Here is a 19,746-nt window from a genome sequence, read left to right as displayed (position 1 = left end):
TGGGTACTGCTAAGACCTCTCTGCTCCTAATCTAACTACTGCCTTGCCTCAAACACAGACAAAAGTGCTGAATTCTAGAGGTGGGATGAGACTGACAGACCTTGGCATCAAGGCAAAACTGGAATTAATGCATATTGGGGGTGGAGAGTTGAACGCTGCTTGGGGTCATACCTGGTGCATAGGAAGATGATTGTGGTTATTAGAGATCAGTCATTTCAGCTCCAGAAATTATGTTGTTGTTCCTCAGGGTAAGGTCTGAGGCCCAACCATCCTCAGCTGTTTCATCAATGACCTCCCATCCACCATAAGGTCAGAAGTGGGGAGGTTTGCCAATGTTCACCATTCACAACTCCTCTGATACTGAAGCACTCTGTATTCAAATGCAACAAGTTTTGTATAGTATCTGGTCTTGTGTTGATAAGTGGCAAGTAACATTTGCATCACAAATGTCAGGCAATGATGATCTGCAACAAGAGACAATCTAAACACTGCCCCTTGACCTTCAATGATATTGCCATCACTGACTGTCCCACTATCAACATCCTGGGGTTACCATTGACCAGAAACTCAACTGGAGTGGCCGTTTAAGTGCATTCTCAACAAGAGCAGGTGAGAATTTTGGAATACTTAAGCAAGTAACTCACCACCTGACTCCCCCAAGCTTGTCCTCTATCTACAAGGGCACAAGTCAGGCATGTGGTGGCATATGCCCCACTTGCTTAGGCGTGAACAGCGGTAATAACACTTGAGCTTAACACCATCCAGGACAAAGCAGCTACTTGATTAACACCACATCCACAAGCATCCCTTCTTCCACCACTCTCACTTGACCGATGAAGTGCATCTTGTAGTTAGTACAAACTAGTGAAATGCACTGGAGATCCTTGTTCAGCACCTTCCAAGCCCATGACTATTTCCATTCAGAAGGACAAGAGCAGCAGATGTAGATGGTGGTGCTCACATACAAGTTCTGTCCAAGCCTTTTCGTTATCCTGACCTGGAAATATACCGCCATTACTTCCATGTTGCTGGAACAAAATCTTCGAATTCCCTCCCTAAAGTCATTGTGGGTCTACCTACTACAGGTAGCTATTTTCATAGACCACCTCAAGGGCACTCGAGACAGGCAATAAATGCTAACAAGTGACACATGTCCCACAAGTGAATTTTGGGAGAAGTCCTGAGAATTGAACAGTGGAATAAAGACCTACAGCCATCTGTGAGAGAAGTAGAGGTATGAGTTTGCTGCTACCTGTCATTTAATCCTGGCAAAATGACAGTCTAAGCTAAAATTAATCAGTAATGATTTAGGTATTGGCCTAATGTACGGGAACATTATCTAACAGCTATGAGTGGATTTGAAAAAGGGGAAAATACCACAGTTAAGATGTCAAAAAACAACTTGCAGTTGAAGTACTTCTAAGTTTTTAGTTAGTTTTGCAATTTTGGCTGTCACACTTGCCCATACAAAGGTCCTGTAAATGGTGATTTGATAATGACCACATCAACCCATTTTATTTATGTTGGTTAAGGTATAATTATTTGGCCAAGATTCTCAGAGCTGTCCCTTGCTTAAATAGTGCTACGAAATCTCTTGCATTCAGAAGGCTAGAGGGGTCTTTGTTTAACATCTTTTGGATGAACTGTTACCTCCTAAAAGTGCTGCAATTAGTTTCAATGTAGATTTTTGTGTTCAGTTTTCTCAATTAACAACTTATTGTTGCGAGGTAAGGCAATATTTTGCACCTGGGTCAATATCCATATTTAGGAACATAGGAACAAGAATGGGAACAGCCCATTCAGCCCCTTGAGCCCCCTATTCCACCATTCAGTGAGGCTGATCTGAGGCTTGTCTGCCTTTTGACCCTTCTCCAATTTTGGTTAAGCAAAGGTATTTTATCTCCTATAAAATGAACAACTGATCCTGCATCAAATGCCATATGTGGAACATAGTTCCAAATCTCTTCTATTCTTTTTATATGTAAAAAGACTTCCTAACATCTCTCGAATGTTTTTGCCTATCTTCACCACCCTGTCTACCTGTGACGCTAATTCCAAGGAATTATGCACCTGTGTCAATTGGCCTCTGTTTGTTTGACAATTCTCCCTAGATCTTACCATTAACGAGTAAATCCTGTCTTGGTTTATCTTACCAAAATGCAACACCCCTCATTTAGCTAAATGAAACTCCATCTGCCATTACTTGGCCCACTGGCACAGTTGATCAAGGTGCTATTGCACCCTGAGATAACCTTCCCTACACTATACCACCAACTTTTGGTATCATCCACAAAATTACTAACCACCCCTCCTATATTTGCAGCCCAATTGTTTGTGAAAGACAAACACACCAATGGACCACCACCCTCTGCCTCCTATCGTCAAGCCAATTTTGTATCCAATTGATTAGCTGTCTCCCTGGATGCCATCTTGGATTAAATCACAGGTCTACTATGTGGGACCTTATTAAAGATCTTAAATCCATGTAGACAATGTCAACTGCACTGCCCTCGTTAGCCTAGGTCACCTCTTCAAAACAAAAACTTAATTTGGGATAGGATGACTCATGCACAACACCATATCCCTAATCAGTCCTTACCTTTGCAAGTGCATGTAAATTCTGTCTGTCTGAATCCCCTTCAACAACTTAACCACTGATGTCAGGCTCACTGTAGTTCCTTATTTTTTCCTTGCAGCATTTCTTTAAGTAAAGGCACAACAATAGCCATCCACCAGACTTCTGGTGTTTTCCCCTATGGCTCATGATGATGCAAATATCTCTGCTGGGACCCCACAATTTCCTCCCTAGCATTCTATAATGTCCTGGGAAGCATTTGATCAGGTCCCAGGGATTAATCTAACTCTGTTTTAAGGGATCAGCTTTTCAGTACATTAGAAACCAGGGTAGAAGAGAAGATTGATGCCTAGCAACAAGACTTCCTGCCACCCAGGGAGATAAAGACAGCTGTCCAGAAGGTTAGGCAAGGTATGTGAGTTTGGAGTGTAGAAAAAGTATTGTTCATGTGACTGTGTCTCCAAAACTGACCAGGTGGAAGAAATCAGGACCTGGGTTTCTTGGAGTCATAAGAACCAGGAAGAGAAGATTAAGGGACCCATTTTAAGAAACGAATGAGTTTTTTGTTTCCGTCCCTGAAGGAGACAAATGAAAAAAATTAAATGAAGATAGTCAATTGCAGCTTTGCCAACTAAACAAAACTTGGAGATGGGTAATCCTTCACTGTGGTTTGAGCATCTGGAATATTTTTTAAGGCTAATTAGGGTGAATCTTTTTTTTTTGACCTGGCTCTTTGGAATGTTTCATTGCAGTATGCAATAAAATAGCATCTTTTTTCTTCTCCCTTGTGTGTAATTTTTTTTCTTTTAAAAGAAAGTTGAATGTATTTGTAAAAAGAGGCTGCTGGTGACTGATCCATATAAACTAGATAGCAAGAGCGAAATTTACAATCAATCCAAGTTTCACTGTGATCTGAACTGTGGATATTAACATCAGCTGAGATCACGACAGCTGTCATTCACTGATCTAATTGGCCTAATGCATTTGCCTAATGGTCGTGTAAAAGCCCTATTCATATGATGAAGTTAACATGCTGTATGATTATCCTGTGTAGCCTATACTTTTTCAGTACCTCGGCTGAAGTGTTTGAGTTTAGATGAAAAGAAGTCCAATTGTATTATGCTTATAGAAGGCCTTGGTCAGGCCATCCACAGAATTCTGCATGGTTTTGATCTCATTTATTGTGTGCCTTAAAAGGCACAGAATCCCTGAAGTAAGTGCAAGTAAAATTTCCAACAAAGAACTTAAACTGAAAGATTACAGTTAATGGGGAAAGGTAAGCTTGACTGTGATCCGAAAGAAATCTTTGTAGGTGGCTTGGACTAAGGAGAACCTTTTTGCACCCATCCGGAAAATCCAAAACTTGGAACCATGTATGGAAGATACAAGTTTACAACCAAGTCTAAGCAGAAAATTTTTCACCTAGGAGGTGATTAGAATTTGAAGCTTGTCACCACAAGGTGGAGTCAAATAGATTTGATGCTTTCAAAATAAAACAAAATGAGTAATATGATGGAAAGGATTTAAGATGCACTTAAAAAGTAGAAATGAGGTGGTTTGGGAGCTCACTTCAGTATAAACATTAGCTGATCAGAATATCTTTGTTTCTGCTAAAACATTCTGCATAGATTTGAATTTGCCTCTTTGACAAACTGTTATATAAAATTGTAATTCTTATTCAGGTGAGTATTCTTGGTTCTGAAGAAGTTTGTATGGAACTTCTAAAAGGAAGTAGTGATCAAGAGCGCGTGAAGGAGGTACTTAGAATATCCTCAGATGGAAGCACAGTAAGTTATTTCTGAAAGCGATAATTTACATCCATGTCTTGATCAGTTCAATGTTTGTATGAATGTGGAATGTAGCATGTCTCTCTTTCACAAGCCCCAGGCTGTCTTTATTCTAACTTTTTTGTAATGTTGATGGTTCTGATGTTCTATTTTAATATCTTCCAGCAACTGTATTTAAATTTGTCTACTAATCTACAAGAGATCATTTTAAAATCACTTACAATCAATCAGCTTATGTGCTCCTCAGGATTCTGTTATTAAGCCCTTTGGCAAGTCACTTTGCGCATCATGTTCTGACTGGTGTACAATGTTCAGTCCTAAAATTATCAATACACCCTTGTGTAGAATCCATTTTAGAGTATAAGTGTTTGTAGAGTAGTATGGTTTTAAGCATGGAAACAGGGTCTTTAGTCCAACTCATCTCGTGCTTGCCAACCAGATATTCTAAATTAATCTAGCTGCGTTTGGCCCATATCCCTTTTTTAATGCCTAGTCGTGTAAGTCAGGTGTTTGTAAATCAAACTCTCAGTAGATTTTAATTTTACTGTTTCATTCAAGTATGGATAAAGTTTTATGATTACCGTCTAGATTTAAGTTTATCCATAAAATCATAGGTGTTTGAAATTTTACTTTCCTTAGATCCATATTTATCACCCAAATGAGGGCAAAGGTTTCCCACTGGATGACAGACCTCCATCTCCACCAGAGGATGTATTTGCTTACAGTTTTGACAACTTGCCAGGTATCCTATATTAATACACAATGGTATAATTTTTTTCGAGTCGTCTTCATGTTTAAAATTATAGACTGTCAATGTAGTCAACCTTGGTTGCATGAAATTAATTGGAGCATAATTTAGTTTACTTAATTGAGTATGTTGATGTGGTTTACATACTGAATTGTTAAATATGCCTTACTGTTATGGCCTAATTCAAATTTAGTGTTTTTGATTTATAATTTTATAATCATTTCTTTTCCTAATTGTCAAATTGGGTTTACATAACCACCTTAAGAGTTCTAGGGGGAAAAAATTATGCTATTAAAGAAATGTATCACAGGGTATGATTTAGCACTGCTCAGTAGACAGACTTTTTCAGAAAACATTAGGGTAAATATCCCTAATAAAAAGGAAAGCCTAGACATTAGAGTTCAGGCAGTAGCCAAAGTGAAATTTACACTTTTTAGTTCTGATGGAAAGTCAAATATTAAAAATAAACTATTTTTAAGCAAATATGTTTAAACCGATCTGTTTGAAAGTTGTTCATCTTAACATTCTTACGTTCTGTTGAATGACCATCAACCTAAAACTGGGTAGAATCTTGAGAGAAACATCATCTGTGAAGGCAAGGAATAAGGAAGGGAGTCTGCTGTAGTGGGTTGAATATGCTTTAATTGAAGCAGGCTTTGTTTTTGACTCTTTAACTCAACCACAGTATTATCACCCTGCAGTTCTGAGGAAGGTTCACCAGATCCAAAACATTAACTCTGTTTTTTTCCTTCACAGATGCTCCCAGATCTGCTGAGCTTTTCCAGCAACTTTGTTTTTGTTCCTGAGTTACAGCATCCGCAGTTCTTTCGGTTTTTATTATCATCCTCCTCCTTGCTGCTTGACCGATAACACACAAACAGGCATTGTGATACACCACATCTTTCAAAGGAAGGATTTCTAAGTAGAGACCCCAGATAAGGATTGAAATAACTGAACTACATATGTGGAGCCTTCGCCAAAGCATTGCTTACTTTATTGGCCTGCTAGGAAGACTTTCCTTATTCCAGAAGCCTGCCAATGGCAGAAATGAGCTGAGGGAAAAAGCTTTGGCATTCTGAGACACTGCTGCTCACATGTCAAAAGTAGCTTTTCCACTTGTACTTCCTCTGAGTGGGTCTTGCCTCCTTCAAGCTGGATCCATTCATCCCTCTGTCTTCTGGCACAGTCTGTGCCTGAGCAGGCAGCTACTGCTGTTCTAGCTCTTCATGCTATTGATGTTGTTGATGCTCCTGCTCATGTTCGTCATGAAACATCCATTGTTCAGGAAAGTACAACTCAAGATGAGTGAAATCCAGATCGGTGGAATTACTTTCAAGAAATTGTCAAACCTATCATGTAGTGCAAGCACACGGAAATGATGTGACGGAAGTAGGGCTATTCAGTTCTAATTTTTTGAAGATTCTCTCTCCACCCCCCCCACCGCACCCCACCATCAGTGTAATTGTTTACATTCTCCCCACTGTCCTCTTGCCTAATTGACCATAGTGAGTTCCACACCTGTGGAAATTTGAGTGCTGGCTCTTAAAAGCATAATGACATGTTAAATGCTTCCAATCTGATACCATTTTTTCAAGTTTAGCTTCTGCCTTGAACCTGACTCCCCTTCGTAAATAAAATCTGTCCACTAACTCTGTTTCTTTGTCCATAGATGTCACCTGAAATGCAGAAATGACTGGCCTTGTACTTAATCCATTTGTATCTCATTGTCACTGTTACAAATTTCTTTTCAGAAAAGTACTGGAAAAAATATCAATATGCATCCAAGTTCGTCCATTTAGTAAGATCTAAAACTCCAAAGGTCACACTGTACACTAAATATGCCAAATGCATGTTAATGGAGAATAGTCCACAAGCTGATGTTGAAGTCTGCTTTTACGATGGTGAGTCTTAAGTGCTTAAACATGAAATACAAGATGATGATGCTGACGAGTGGGTTTTTACTACTTTGATAACTCCTTTTTAACAGGAGCCAAAATTAACAAAACATCAGAGTTTCTTCGAATCATAGACAAATCTGGAAAATCTCACACCCTCAAAGGAACAAAGATAAATGGGCCAGGAGAAGAACTCAATTCTTACGTGGAACATGCTCACAAGGTAAAAATATTATTTGTAATGTTGCTCATCTGTTTGCATGCTTTTGGTTAGAAGTTCAATATTTGTGTAATTCATGAAATTTTAGAACACTATGCTGTTACAAAACAAAATTCCATGGAAGCCTTAATAATAATCAGAAATTCCACCCTAGTTAGGATGCTTATAATTGGGATAATTCAGTTTAATGTATTTTAAGACATGTCACTGGATGATTGCTGTTGTCCTGCTTTGATTTAAATGTATTGAAGCTTCATACATTTAAGTGTATTTTTGAAAAGCAATTCCAATTACTGATGAAATGAGAAAATACAAGATTACAGTTGACCTCACGAATCAATGTATGTTATTAGCACATTCTTAAAATTCTGTTAAACTAAACAACTGTGCAAGCAAGTTCTCAGTTTTAAAAAAAAGTGGTGAAAATTTAGCGTAGCCCTAAATATGGAGGACTTGCTCAATTCGAAATTATTCCCACTAATGCGCTTGTGGTGGTGACAGTGGCTGTTGTTGTGCACCTACTCTGCATGGAACCAGAATCTTGGAATCTGAAGTGCCTATCCTATGGCCACCCTTTTCTCTGCTGCCTTCACTGCATGGTTTGCCATTTCACCCAGGAAGTTGGGTGGCCAGTGAGACAGTTTGAGGTCCAATGTGTATTTTCTGAGCACTTTCCTGGGTGGTTAATTCCTTTCAGGACACAAGGTTGCTCAAGAAACCAAGTAAATTCTGGGAATTATAGACCAGTCAGTCTGTCTTCTGTGGTGGCCAAATTATTGGAGGGGATTCTGTAAGATAGATAATATTTATGATTATTTGGAAAAGCATAGTTTGATTAGAAGTAGTCAGCATGGTTTTGAGGGGCAAGTCATGCCTCACAAGCCTTATTGAATTCTTTGAGGTGTGACAAACACTTTTTTATTGAAGGTAGAGCGGTGGATGTGGTGTATGTGGATTTTAGCAAGGCATCTGATAAGGTTCCACATGGTAGGCTCATTGAGAAAGTAAGGAAGCTTGGGATTCGGACATTTTGGCTGTCAGGATACAGAATTGGCTGTGTGGGAAAACCAGAATACCCAGAGGAAACCCACACAGACACGGGGCAACCATTCAAAGCCAGACACAATCGTCCAAGGCTGGAATTGAGCCCAGGTCCCTGGTGCTGTAAGGTGGCAGTGCTGAGCACTGAAGTACTGTGGTACCTTACCACAGAGTTTTTAACTCTTCCCATTTCTTATCAATTCTTACCATTTAATTATAATGGGGAAGGCACCATTTAATACCTACCAGTCAGTCTATTTGCCAACTATTCAGCATGCTCCACCATATAATGCTGTTTTCCCTTTATTAAAATTGGTATTTCTTGCCAGTTGTTCTGATCAGTGCAAAACAAAAAATGTCTATCTTTTTCAGAAATACAAGTTCTGTACTACCAAATGTTAGTTTAAAATAATACTTCAAAATAGCTATTAATAAATCAGGTTAACAAGTTTAGTTATATTTAACAGGCTCATCAGACCTGTCTTGAACTGGAATCAATAATTGCCATACAAGATGAAAGGAAGGAAAAGCCAGTGTCATTTTTTCCAATAATTATTGGAAGGTAAAACATGGATTTTTATGAATTATTAATTCCAAGTTGTGTACCCAAAAATTGCAAAGCATATTAGAAGTATTATTGAGTTTTGACCACTTTCATTTGGTGACTGTCTGATTCTTTGTTTTCTTATTATAGACGGCCATCCAGTGCAGACCCAATGCTGTCTCCAGCTCCTTCAGTAGGCCCAAAATCTGCAGCAGTGGAGCAACCACAGATCCAACATATCTTTTCTAGCCATACTACAAGTATTGCTCCTTCTGTAAGTAGGCAATCCATGTATTTTTATCTAATGAAGCAATGTCCTTTTTTGCCAATACAGTATCTTCCTTTGTTCTGAATTGTCACAAGCCACAGCATTTAGAACATAGGTTATATTGGATGTTTCTGATATAGTCATTACTTTCTTGAAGATAATTTGTTTCTGGATGTGAGTTTGCTCGCTGAGCTGGAAGGTTAGTTTTCAGACGTTTCGTCACCATTCTAGGTAACATCATCAGTGAGCCTCCGACGAAGCGCTGGTGTTATGTCCCGCTTTCTATTTATCTGGTTAGGTTTCCTTGGGTTGGTGATGTCATTTCCTGTTCTTTTTCTCAGGGGATGGTAGATTGGCTCCAAGTCAATGTGTTTGTTGATGGCATTCCGGTTGGAATGCCATGCTTCTAGGAATTCTCGTGCATGTCTCTGTTTGGCTTGTCCGAGGATGGATGTGTTGTCCCAGTCAAAGTGGTGTCCTTCCACACCTGTATGTAAGGATACGAGTGATAGTGGGTCATGTCGTTTTGTGGCTAGTTGATGTTCATGTATCCTGGTGGCTAGCTTTCTGCCAGTTTGTCCAATGTAGGTGTTTGTCACAGTTCTTGCAAGGTATTTTGTAGATGACATTTGTTTTATTTGTTGTCTGTATAGGGTCTTTTAAGTTCATTAGCTGCTGTTTTAGTGTGTTGGTGGGTTTGTGGGCTACCCTGATGCCAAGGGGTCCGAGTAGTCTGGCAGTCATTTCGGAAATGTCTTTGATGTAAGGGAGAGTGGTTATGGTTTCTGAGCCCGTTTTGTCTGTTTGTTTGGGTTCGTTGCTGAGAAATCGGCGGACTGTGTTGATAGGGTACCCATTCTTTTTGAATACGCTGTATAGGTGATTTTCCTCTGCTCTGCGTAGTTCCTTTGCGCTGCAGTGTGTGGTGGCTCGTTGGAATAATGTTCTAATGCAGCTTTGTTTGTGGGCGTTGGGATGGTTGTTCCTGTGGTTCAGTATTTGGTCCATATGTGTTGTTTTCCTGTAGACACTGGTTTGAAGTTCCCCATTGGCTGTTCGCTCTATTGTGACATCAAGGAATGGCAGTTTGGTGTCGTTTTCCTCCTCTTTTGTCAATGTTATGCCAGTAAGGGTATTATTGATGGTCTTGAATGTTTCCTCTAATTTGTCTTGCTTAGTGATGACAAAGGTGTCATCCACATAGCAGACCCAATATCTTGCAAGAACTGTGACAAACACTACATTGGACAAACTGGCAGGAAGCTAGCCACCAGGATACATGAACATCAACTAGCCACAAAACGACATGACCCACTATCACTCGTATCCTTACATACAGATGTGGAAGGACACCACTTTGATTGGGACAACACATCCATCCTAGGACAAGGCAAACAGAGACATGCGCGAGAATTCCTAGAAGCATGGCATTCCAACCGGAATGCCATCAACAAACACATTGACTTGGAGCCAATCTACCATCCCCTGAGAAAAAGAACAGGAAATGACATCACCAACCCAAGGAAACCTAACCAGATAAATAGAAAGCGGGACATAACACCAGTGCTTCGTCGGAGGCTCACTGATGATGTTACCTAGAATGGTGACGAAACGTCTGAAAACTAACCTTCCAGCTCAGCGAGCAAACTCACATCCAGAACCTCAACCTGAGCTACAAATCTTCTCAAAACTCGATAATTTGTTTAACAGTAATTCACTTCCCAATGGCTTGGCATTTAAAAAGAATAGTTCACACATGGTTTTAAATTTGTGGGGCAATGCCTTGATCACTTACTATGTCTGATCTGTCGCAATATCTTTCTAGCTAATCTTTCTTTTTTCCAGTATATATTGTGCACCATCTGCCTGAATGATCTTTAACCCTTCAGAATAAATAAATGGCCACTGTAATTTAAAATGCTGAATAAAGTACTTTCAAAAGCACCAAAGTAATGGATTAGTTAGTTTGGTACATACTTAAGATATAGGTAATTTCTTTTTTGTTCACTGAAGGTTGGCCTTTAGACAGCAGGAACTACTATATTTCAGCTATAATGTGTTCCGTTGTGACTTGTAAATTGTTGTAGTTTGGTTCCATGCTGTTGGTGACCCTCCCTCACTGTGACACGCACTATTAGACTCTGTCCTTGATTGTCATACCTATACATGTACTATTAAAAAACAAGGCAGTTTGCGGATTTATGATCATGCAGTTGTTTGCCTCTTCCTGCATGTTTTTCTGCATGACTGATCGTTTTTCTCTCTCATGCAATTAAAGCTGGCCTGTTTTAGAAATAACGACGTGATTAGTCTGTAACAGTGTCATAATCCTAGCTAGGTATGATCTTGAGTAACAAATGCTTTATAAACAGAAGTACTTTTTCTATTTTACTGAAACATCTGCCATCATTCAGAACCAAACTTTGCTTTCTTTCTCTATTTGGTAAAACTTAGGAATCTGGTGTATATACGAGACTTTACCCTCCACAGTACAGCTGCTGTATTTTTAATGAAAGTGCCACTCAACTAATGGACAGAGTACTTTTTTAAAAAAAAGTAAATTCATGTGAGACAGCTTGATTTTTCTTTTATTCCTCTAATTTTTAATCTAGAATACACTTTTTTTAATCTTTTTGTATAACTTGTCCTTTTGGGGCTGCTTTTTAAACTGTTGTGTTTATTTCTTCAGCGATATGATTGCAGTCAAGTTTACAATGATGCTATCTTCCCCCTCTAAAATATTGATGTACAGTGATTGTGCTCATGTTCTATACTTAGCAGATAATTGATAGTTAAGGGGTAAAGTACACAGAATGGTGAAGCAGCACAGACACGTTCTGGATTTTGTCTTATATAAAATGGTACATTTATAGGTGAAGTAATGTATATATGCTCTGAATGGATATTGAGATCACTTGTCCAGCAAAGGTACCTTTTTACTCAACCTAGTATGAGCTAAATTTTTATTTAGCAAATAAAGTAATTGGACAAAAATAGACTAAAGGAACAACAAACTATTCTCAACTCTATCTTAAGGATATATCACTAATTCATATCTCACTGGCCTGTATTTTCTGACTTTTACTAATTTGGAGTTATTTTTTCTTTGCCTGATTTACTTTTTTGCTACCAGCATCTGTTACTATGCCCTGAAAGATGTTCAGTTTTTGAAACTATTATTAATCCTGGAATTGATTTCATTTAGTAGAGGTTCAAGGTATAAAATCAGAAAGTCTCACTTAATTGAGCTGGCAGTTTACATGGCTTTCCAAACAAAGCAGAAATAATCTCTACTATTAAACATTACAGGTGTAGCAATGCAATTTCATTTCTTAAAATAAATTTCATTTCTTCCAAGTGAAATAACAGAAAATTGAGTATTCTATCTGGAAGAGCCATAAGTAGTTGGCATTTCCAGTCTAACAACCCTTCAAAAGTCAAATCCTTGGCATTCCAAATCCTAACTACTTGTGCTCAAAGAATGTCTGACACCAACCATCTACTGTAAATTCTGACTGCTCACCTCTGATTTTTATTCTAAATGAGCATGTGCAATAAAATGCTAACTTTTAAAACAAATCTATTTTCAGTGGTTTTTCCTTCATCTGTATATTTTTACTTTTGTTAACTTTTTTAAGGGTTTGTAATGTTCTACTCATTCTTTTCATTGTATTTTAGATTTAGCTGCTACTATGCATGCTCCTGGGTTTCAGAAAATGCATTCCTTCAAAGAACATTTTCCTGTGTTGTCTGGGTTCTTCTATCAATTACTTTAAATCTATGCCTTCTGATTTAAGACATTTCCTAATAATTGGGAACAGTTTTTTTCTCACTTATTTACTATCAAAAAGAAATGAAGGTCATGGTTTAGAAAGTAGAAACTATCAAAAATTGTATTCTCTGGCTATTATCCAGAAACTCCAGGCAATCATGCCACTAATGCCCTCCACAGTTTGATTGGTCTTTGTGGCCTAGCATCACATGAAGGATGTACTTCTGCACATGAGATCAGAGGATAACTGACTTCAGAAGGAAAAATAATTCATCTCTTGACCCAATCTGGATCTGGCACAAATTTGACAAGCAAGGGTTCATGGTCTTATCATGCCGATCATATCTCCAAATTTGATTTGATGTGTATTATATGTGAATTCTATATATTGCAAACTCCTTTTTACTTTCTTTAATTGCTGCTCTTTAATGCTTAAAACTTGACTCAAATTTTCACCTTTCAAAAGCTGCCAATCAAAGCAGTGGTACAGTTCCACAAATGCTTGAGTATTTCTTGTATTTGGCATGCTTTGTACACCATTGTATTTGTTGAGTTATCAAAAAATCATTACTTTCAAATCAGAATAACCTGCATTTTGCTTATTCTAATCTTGCAGATTTGTTCATGTGAAAGTTCCAATTTAACAACAACCTCTGAAAAAAATAAATCTGCACCTTCAACTCAGACTGTAGTATCTCCCAGTCCAGGACAGGTGCTGAAATCTGTGTTTGTACCTAATGTTGGTTGGGCTTCTCAGGTATGTATGTTAAAAATGGTCAATTCATCTCAAAATGCTAGGGGGTTTGTTGTGTAACTGTACCTGTGGACAAATGATTTGGTAATAGTTAGGCAGGTAGAAGTTTATCATATGGCTTAGTATTTGCCACCCTGAGTCTAAATAATCTTCAGAATTTAATTTTGTTGTTTCGTTATATTGAAAATTTGATGTGACATAAGTGTGGGGGGCGGGGGGGAATGCTCCCCCTCACCAGCCTCTAACCCCTGCCTTCGTGGTTTAAGGAACTTTTTAATTTCTTCCTTTTTTTTCAAAGAATATAGTTCTAATCTTCTATGTTTTATTAATAAAGAACCTTTTAAAATCCCAAATCACATCTTTCAATAAGGCCTGGAGGAAAGCAAAAGGAAATCCAATCCCATCCAGTTTCTTTCTTCTGCATAGTATTCAGGTTTTAATTGGTGGTCCTCATTGGTAAGTCCCAGCTTGTCATTGTTGCTGTACTGTAACTGGGAGAAATCAGTTAGTAATCAGCAGCCGAAAAAAATTACCACTGAAGATGCTGGTTATATTAGTGAACTACAGCAAAGGACTGCAACATAGCGGTGCATATTCTTAATCAAAATGTATAATGGAAATCATTTTGGTGCAATTGCAGCAGCAGTCTCCTTTTCAGCTCTTCAAGATTTGTGGGGTTTTTTGAACCTCAATTCTATACCCTTCCAGGCTATCTCCGTATTTTTTCATTTCCCCTAATGTTCAATCAGCTGTTGTTCTTGCTCTCAGTCAGAGATCCAACTAGTCATTTTACCTATGCTAAATCTGTCTGTTGGCATCCCTTTTACTTATCTGCCCATAATACTGTTGAGATTCCTGTTCTTTTTTTCCTTTTTTGAATATGCAAGGTACATTAGTAACTGGGAGAGCCATGAGAGAGGGACTTGGTATTTGCAAATACATTTAAAAATTACTGCATCCTAACAATTGCCAGAACTCCTGGCCCACCTATGCTCTCTGTAACACAACTCAAAGATGTAGAAGCAGGCCATTTGGCTCTTCGAGTCCATACTTTGTTTAAATAAGACATTTGAAGGTAGAAAGGATGAAACATCAAGGCGTGATTAAAAATTCAATAAATTAGAGACCAGTTGGAGTAAGAGAAAGTTAGGTAGCAACTTGAATTTACACGTGAGCTTTATCTTTATTAAAGAGTGAAATTAACACTGGCAAATAAGGAGAGAGTAGAAGAATTGAACAGGTATTTTTGCATCAGTCATCACTTTTCATGGATATAAGTAACATACAAGAAATACATTCGTAAATGGGGAAATGAAAGGGAGGTGGAACTTCTTGAACGGTGAATCTGGAACTTATTGCCATGGAAGGCTGTGAAAGCCGAGCCATTGAGTATATTTAAGATAGAGGTCTTTGATTAGTAAAGGGATAAAAGATTTTTGGGAAAAGGCAGGAGAATGGGATTGACAAAAATATCATCCATGATTGAATGGCAGACCAGACTGAATAGGTTGAGTGGCGTTGAGCAAATTGCTGGAGCTGTGCACTGAAAAGTCCTGATGGACGACTTCATGGACTTGCATAGCACCTTTTGGCAATTCAGTCACTAGGCCACCCAGATCCATCTGGATCTTTCATCATTTAGAAAATGTCCTATTTACTGAATCAAAATATAATTTTTCACATTTTTCCATGGTAAACTCCATTTGGCAGATTTCTGCCTATTCGCATCCTTTCTGTATCCCTCTTCACAACTTAAGGTTAGGTACCGAAAGGTCATCAAATCTAGAACAGCATAAGACGTAAGAGTAGAAGTAAGGCCATTCGGCCCATCAAGGCCACTCCGCCATTTAAATCGTAGCTGATGGGCATTTCAACTCCACTTTCCTGCACTCTCCCCGTAGTCCTTGATTCCTTCTGAGATCAAGAATTTGTTGATCTCTGCCTTGAAGGCATCCAACATCCCCGCCTCCACTGCACTCCGTGGCAATGAATTCTACATTGAAGTAGATAGTGTGTTAGTTGAAAGTTTGTTCAATTATCCAAAGCTCCTTGAATTTGGAAAAGGTTCCATGAGATTTAAAAACAACAAATATAGCTACTTGACTAAAAGAAGGTATGAGACAGAGCAGAAAACTATATAAGCCAAGAATTTAAACTAGGCAATAGCCTAGTGGTATTTTCGCTGGACTGTTAATCCAGAGACCCATGTGATAATCTGAAGAGCCAGGTTCTAATCCCACCATGGCAGATGGTGGAATTTGAATCAATAAAAAATCTGGAATTAAGAATCCAAAGATGACCTTGAATCTATTGTCAATTGCCAGGAAAAACCCATCTAGTTGACTAATTTCCTTTAGGGAAGGAAACTGCCACTCTTACCTGGTCTGGCCTACATGTGACCCCAGACCCATGGCAATGTTGTTAACTCTTAACTGCCCTCTGGGAAATTTGGGATAGGGTATAAATTCTGCCTTGCCAGCGTCTTCATCCCATGAGTGAATAAAGAAAAAAAAAAAAAAAAAATTCCCTATGACAAATCACATTTATTGAAGACATTTTACAGCAAGGTATTGTTGGGGTGGGTGGAATACAAGGCATTCAGTCAGTGTCAACATAGTTTACTGCAAGGAAAATAATATTTATCCACAGTACATTTTGTTTAGCCAAAAAAAAATCAAATCAGTTGGCTAAAGGGGAACCAGGATATATTGTAAATAGACTTCCAGTGCCACAGAGGTTATTGCAGAAAGTAAAAGCTCATGGTATAGGGATAACTAGTTAGCCAAATTTTTTTATTCTTTCCAATAAATAGACACAAATGAGTTTGGTTTTTTCCCCAGTTGGCAAGAAGTAGTGTGCAATGTGGCACCAGAGATCTGTGCTGGGGTGTTTAATAAATAAAATGCACAGACCAAAGATATAGTTTCTAGATTTGCTGATGGCCTTTCAATATCTATCTTTTTGAAATATGAAGAGGGATGTAGACAGGCTACAAATGGCAAAAATCTGCCAAATGGAGTTTGTGGGGAAAATATCCATTTTGACTCAGTAAAAAAGACATTTTCCAAATGGTGAAAAATACAGTTGGATCTTGCAAAAAGCTGCTAAGCAAGTAGAGCAACCAATCAGAAAAGCTAATAGGCTTTTTTGAGGAAAATTCTACATTAGAAGTAGGGTGGTTATGCTTTACTTAAACAGGGCATTGGGAGTATTGTGTGCAGAATTGGTTTGCTTCTTTTAAAGCAGGATCTAAATGCGTTCAAAGCAGTTCAGAAAAAAGTAATAGACTAATATCCTGAATGGTTAGGCAGGCTACAGTTGTATTTGCTGAAGTTTGGATTAAGGAACAAGTTGACTGAAACACAAGATCCTGGGTGTGGATGTGAAAAGTATGTTTACAGCAGGCAATTCTTGAAATAGGCGCCACTGTTAGAAACTAGTAATCACGTATATAAGGCAGATGAGATTTTTTTGAAGTGTATGAATCTTTGAAATACTCAAGTGTTTGCAGCAGGGCCTTTGTTTAAGGAATAGGTATGCAGAATTAGGACAAGTAAGAGAACAAAAGGTTGAATAATTATAGCTGTGTACGTAGAATGGTAGATCAGGCTTCTGGGACTGAGTGCCCTTTTCTAATTTAAAAGCATACAAAATAGGGTCAGTGAATAAAGTTCTGAGCATTATAGTCTGAAGAGAATTTTATTTCTATTTGTTTCTTCATGTTCTTACCCTGACTCAACTCAGTTTTTATTTGCTTTCAAATGTCTTGTCATTTTTATGCTGCCATTCCAGTTCCTCTGCTCGCATACCTCCTTCCTGCTGTTGTTACTCCTCCAATCTTAAATTTTCCTCTGGAGGAGAGTAAGAGTAGAAGGGATAAGAGCTGGAGCAGCTAGCATGAGTGTGTGATATAATCTGAGATTGAAAGAATCAAAATCATATGTGCAGTTATTCAGGAGCCATCATTAATTAACATTGACAAACTTTTCTGTGCTTTTTCTTTGTGGGCTACTTGTGATATTTTGAAGGCAATTTTGCCTGTTGCACCATATTTTGAATCCTAGTGTGTTCAATCACTCCTCATTAGACAATCCCTTTCGCAAGGAACCAGTTCAGTGAACCTTTGTGGCACCTCTTCTCTAAGGCTAGTGTATTCTTCGTTGAGTGAGATTGTATGGTGTAATGTCACCAAGGGTCCTATATAATTGTTATGAATGAAGAGGTTTTACTACCTCACCACTATTGGACTACATTTGTCAACTTCCTTTGATTTCCTTGAAATAACAGTTTATTAGTCACAGTTCAAAAATGCATATTAACTGTGAGATAAGATGCATGCAACTCACACCACTAAAAATGTTTACTTGAGCACTCTCTTTGCATTAGTCAATTTCAGCTTCAATTATGGAAGCACTTTTCATGTTCGTTCAGCATATTGTCCATGTTTGTGCATTGGCAGGAAACATGTATGCCTTTTCAGTATGAGCAGAAGTATGAAGTAGCTTTGAAATGTATATTCACTGTATTTTATCCAGCTCCTGACTATCACAAAGATAGGAAATCCCAGGTTTTCTGTCTTCACTCACTGCTTGTATTCTTAGCTGTTGACAATTTCTTATGGATAGCTTTCTAATTAGGATGGCAAAACTAGTACAATTTTTTCATCCCAGCATTGTCAAGTATTCGTATTAGATTTGAAATAGTTAAATTTTCAAGTTGTGTTTATTCATCAGTTTTTCCATTGAACTCTGAATTCTGAAATGATTATGTTAATCCATTTTCTGCAAAAAATTAGTTAGGCTGTAAACATCAAATTTAGAAACCTTTTTTTCTCATCTTCCCTGTGTCTCTGAAGTTTAGATTAGATTCCCTACAGTGTGGAAACAGGCCCTTTGGCCCCACAAGTCCACGCCGCCCCTTGAAACATCCCACCCAGACACATCCCCCCCCCCCCTATAACCACCACACCCCTGAACACTGGGCAATTTAGCATGGCCAATCCACCTAGACTGCACGTCTTTGGACTGTGGGAGGAAACCGAAGCACTGGAGGAAATCCACGCAGACACAGGAAGAATGTGCAAACTCCACACAGACAGTTGCCCAAGGCTGGAATCGAACCTGGGCCCCTGGCGCTGTGAGGCTGCAGTGCTAGCCACTGAGCCACCATGCTGCACAAACTTTGATAGATAATAAGCAGAAAGATGCAATATCGTTATGAAGGAAGTATCTAGTCTCAGTGGTGTGTGCAGTGTCAGTATTATTAAAATGAGGACATTGAAACATTGTACAGTCAAAGTACTAGAAATACAAACATTCTTTTGAAATGTCAACAACTCTCAATTTGCAATCAAGTCAGTATTTGTGATGAGCACTGCAGGGTCTGTATCAATGATTTTTCTAAAGCACAAGATGGTAGAAGAAGGCATAACATGGAGGTCTTGTACCTCCCCATGGTATCAAGGATGCCCAGCTAATTTTTTGTTTCACAGATAACTTGTGTCGTGATACTTGCTTTAAAATACAAAACTTAAGATTGGTAGCACTTAACTTTGTAAGAGTGGGTGTTACTACATGAGAGCTGTCAAGTAGTGTTGTGGTTAAATCACCACAAGCTGTCTTTAATTATGCTACTTATTTAGAAACTTCACGGTCAACCAAGTACTGAAACAATGATTTAAACCTTATTGCATGTAGCAACCAAAATAAGACCTCTCCAGTAATCAAGTTAAGTCTTGCAAGTCAACATAGAAGTAGTAAGATAAGAGCAGGATGAGCCTGTTCAGCCCTTCGAGCCTTATCCACCTTTCTTCACGATCATGGCTAATTGTCCAATTCAATAGCCTCATCCTGCCTTCTCTCCATAATATTTGATCCCATTCACCCCCAAGTGCTATATCTCTAGTTGCTTCTGAAATACATTCAACGTTTTGGCATCTACTTACTTCCTGTGGTAATGAATTCCATAGGCTCACCACTCTCTTTGGGTGAAGAAATGTCTTCTCATCTCCATCCCAAATCATCTACCCTGAATCCTCATACAGTGACCCCTGATTCTGGACACACCCACCATCGGGAGCATCATTCTACATCTGCCCTATCCAGCTCTTAGAATTTTGTAACCCTTCCAATCTGTATGCTGC

General features: G+C 38.5%; 1 protein-coding gene across 2 annotated transcripts in view; it reads left to right on the top strand.

The window, feature by feature from the left end:
• The window catches only part of plk4 (polo-like kinase 4 (Drosophila)), a 59,811-nt gene that overhangs the window by 32,317 nt on the left and 7,748 nt on the right, over positions 1-19,746 (top strand). For both annotated transcript variants that reach the window (XM_048531631.2, XM_048531640.2), the window contains 7 exons: positions 4,258-4,362; positions 5,002-5,104; positions 6,862-7,011; positions 7,098-7,228; positions 8,734-8,828; positions 8,961-9,084; positions 13,467-13,607. In XM_048531631.2, coding sequence (XP_048387588.1) covers positions 4,258-4,362; positions 5,002-5,104; positions 6,862-7,011; positions 7,098-7,228; positions 8,734-8,828; positions 8,961-9,084; positions 13,467-13,607 — 849 coding nt within the window. The remainder of the gene's footprint in view (positions 1-4,257; positions 4,363-5,001; positions 5,105-6,861; positions 7,012-7,097; positions 7,229-8,733; positions 8,829-8,960; positions 9,085-13,466; positions 13,608-19,746) is intronic.

The sequence above is a fragment of the Stegostoma tigrinum genome, chromosome 1 (genome assembly GCF_030684315.1).
Source record: "Stegostoma tigrinum isolate sSteTig4 chromosome 1, sSteTig4.hap1, whole genome shotgun sequence".
Lineage (NCBI taxonomy): Eukaryota > Metazoa > Chordata > Chondrichthyes > Orectolobiformes > Stegostomatidae > Stegostoma > Stegostoma tigrinum.
This window is presented reverse-complemented; position numbering and strand designations above follow the sequence as displayed.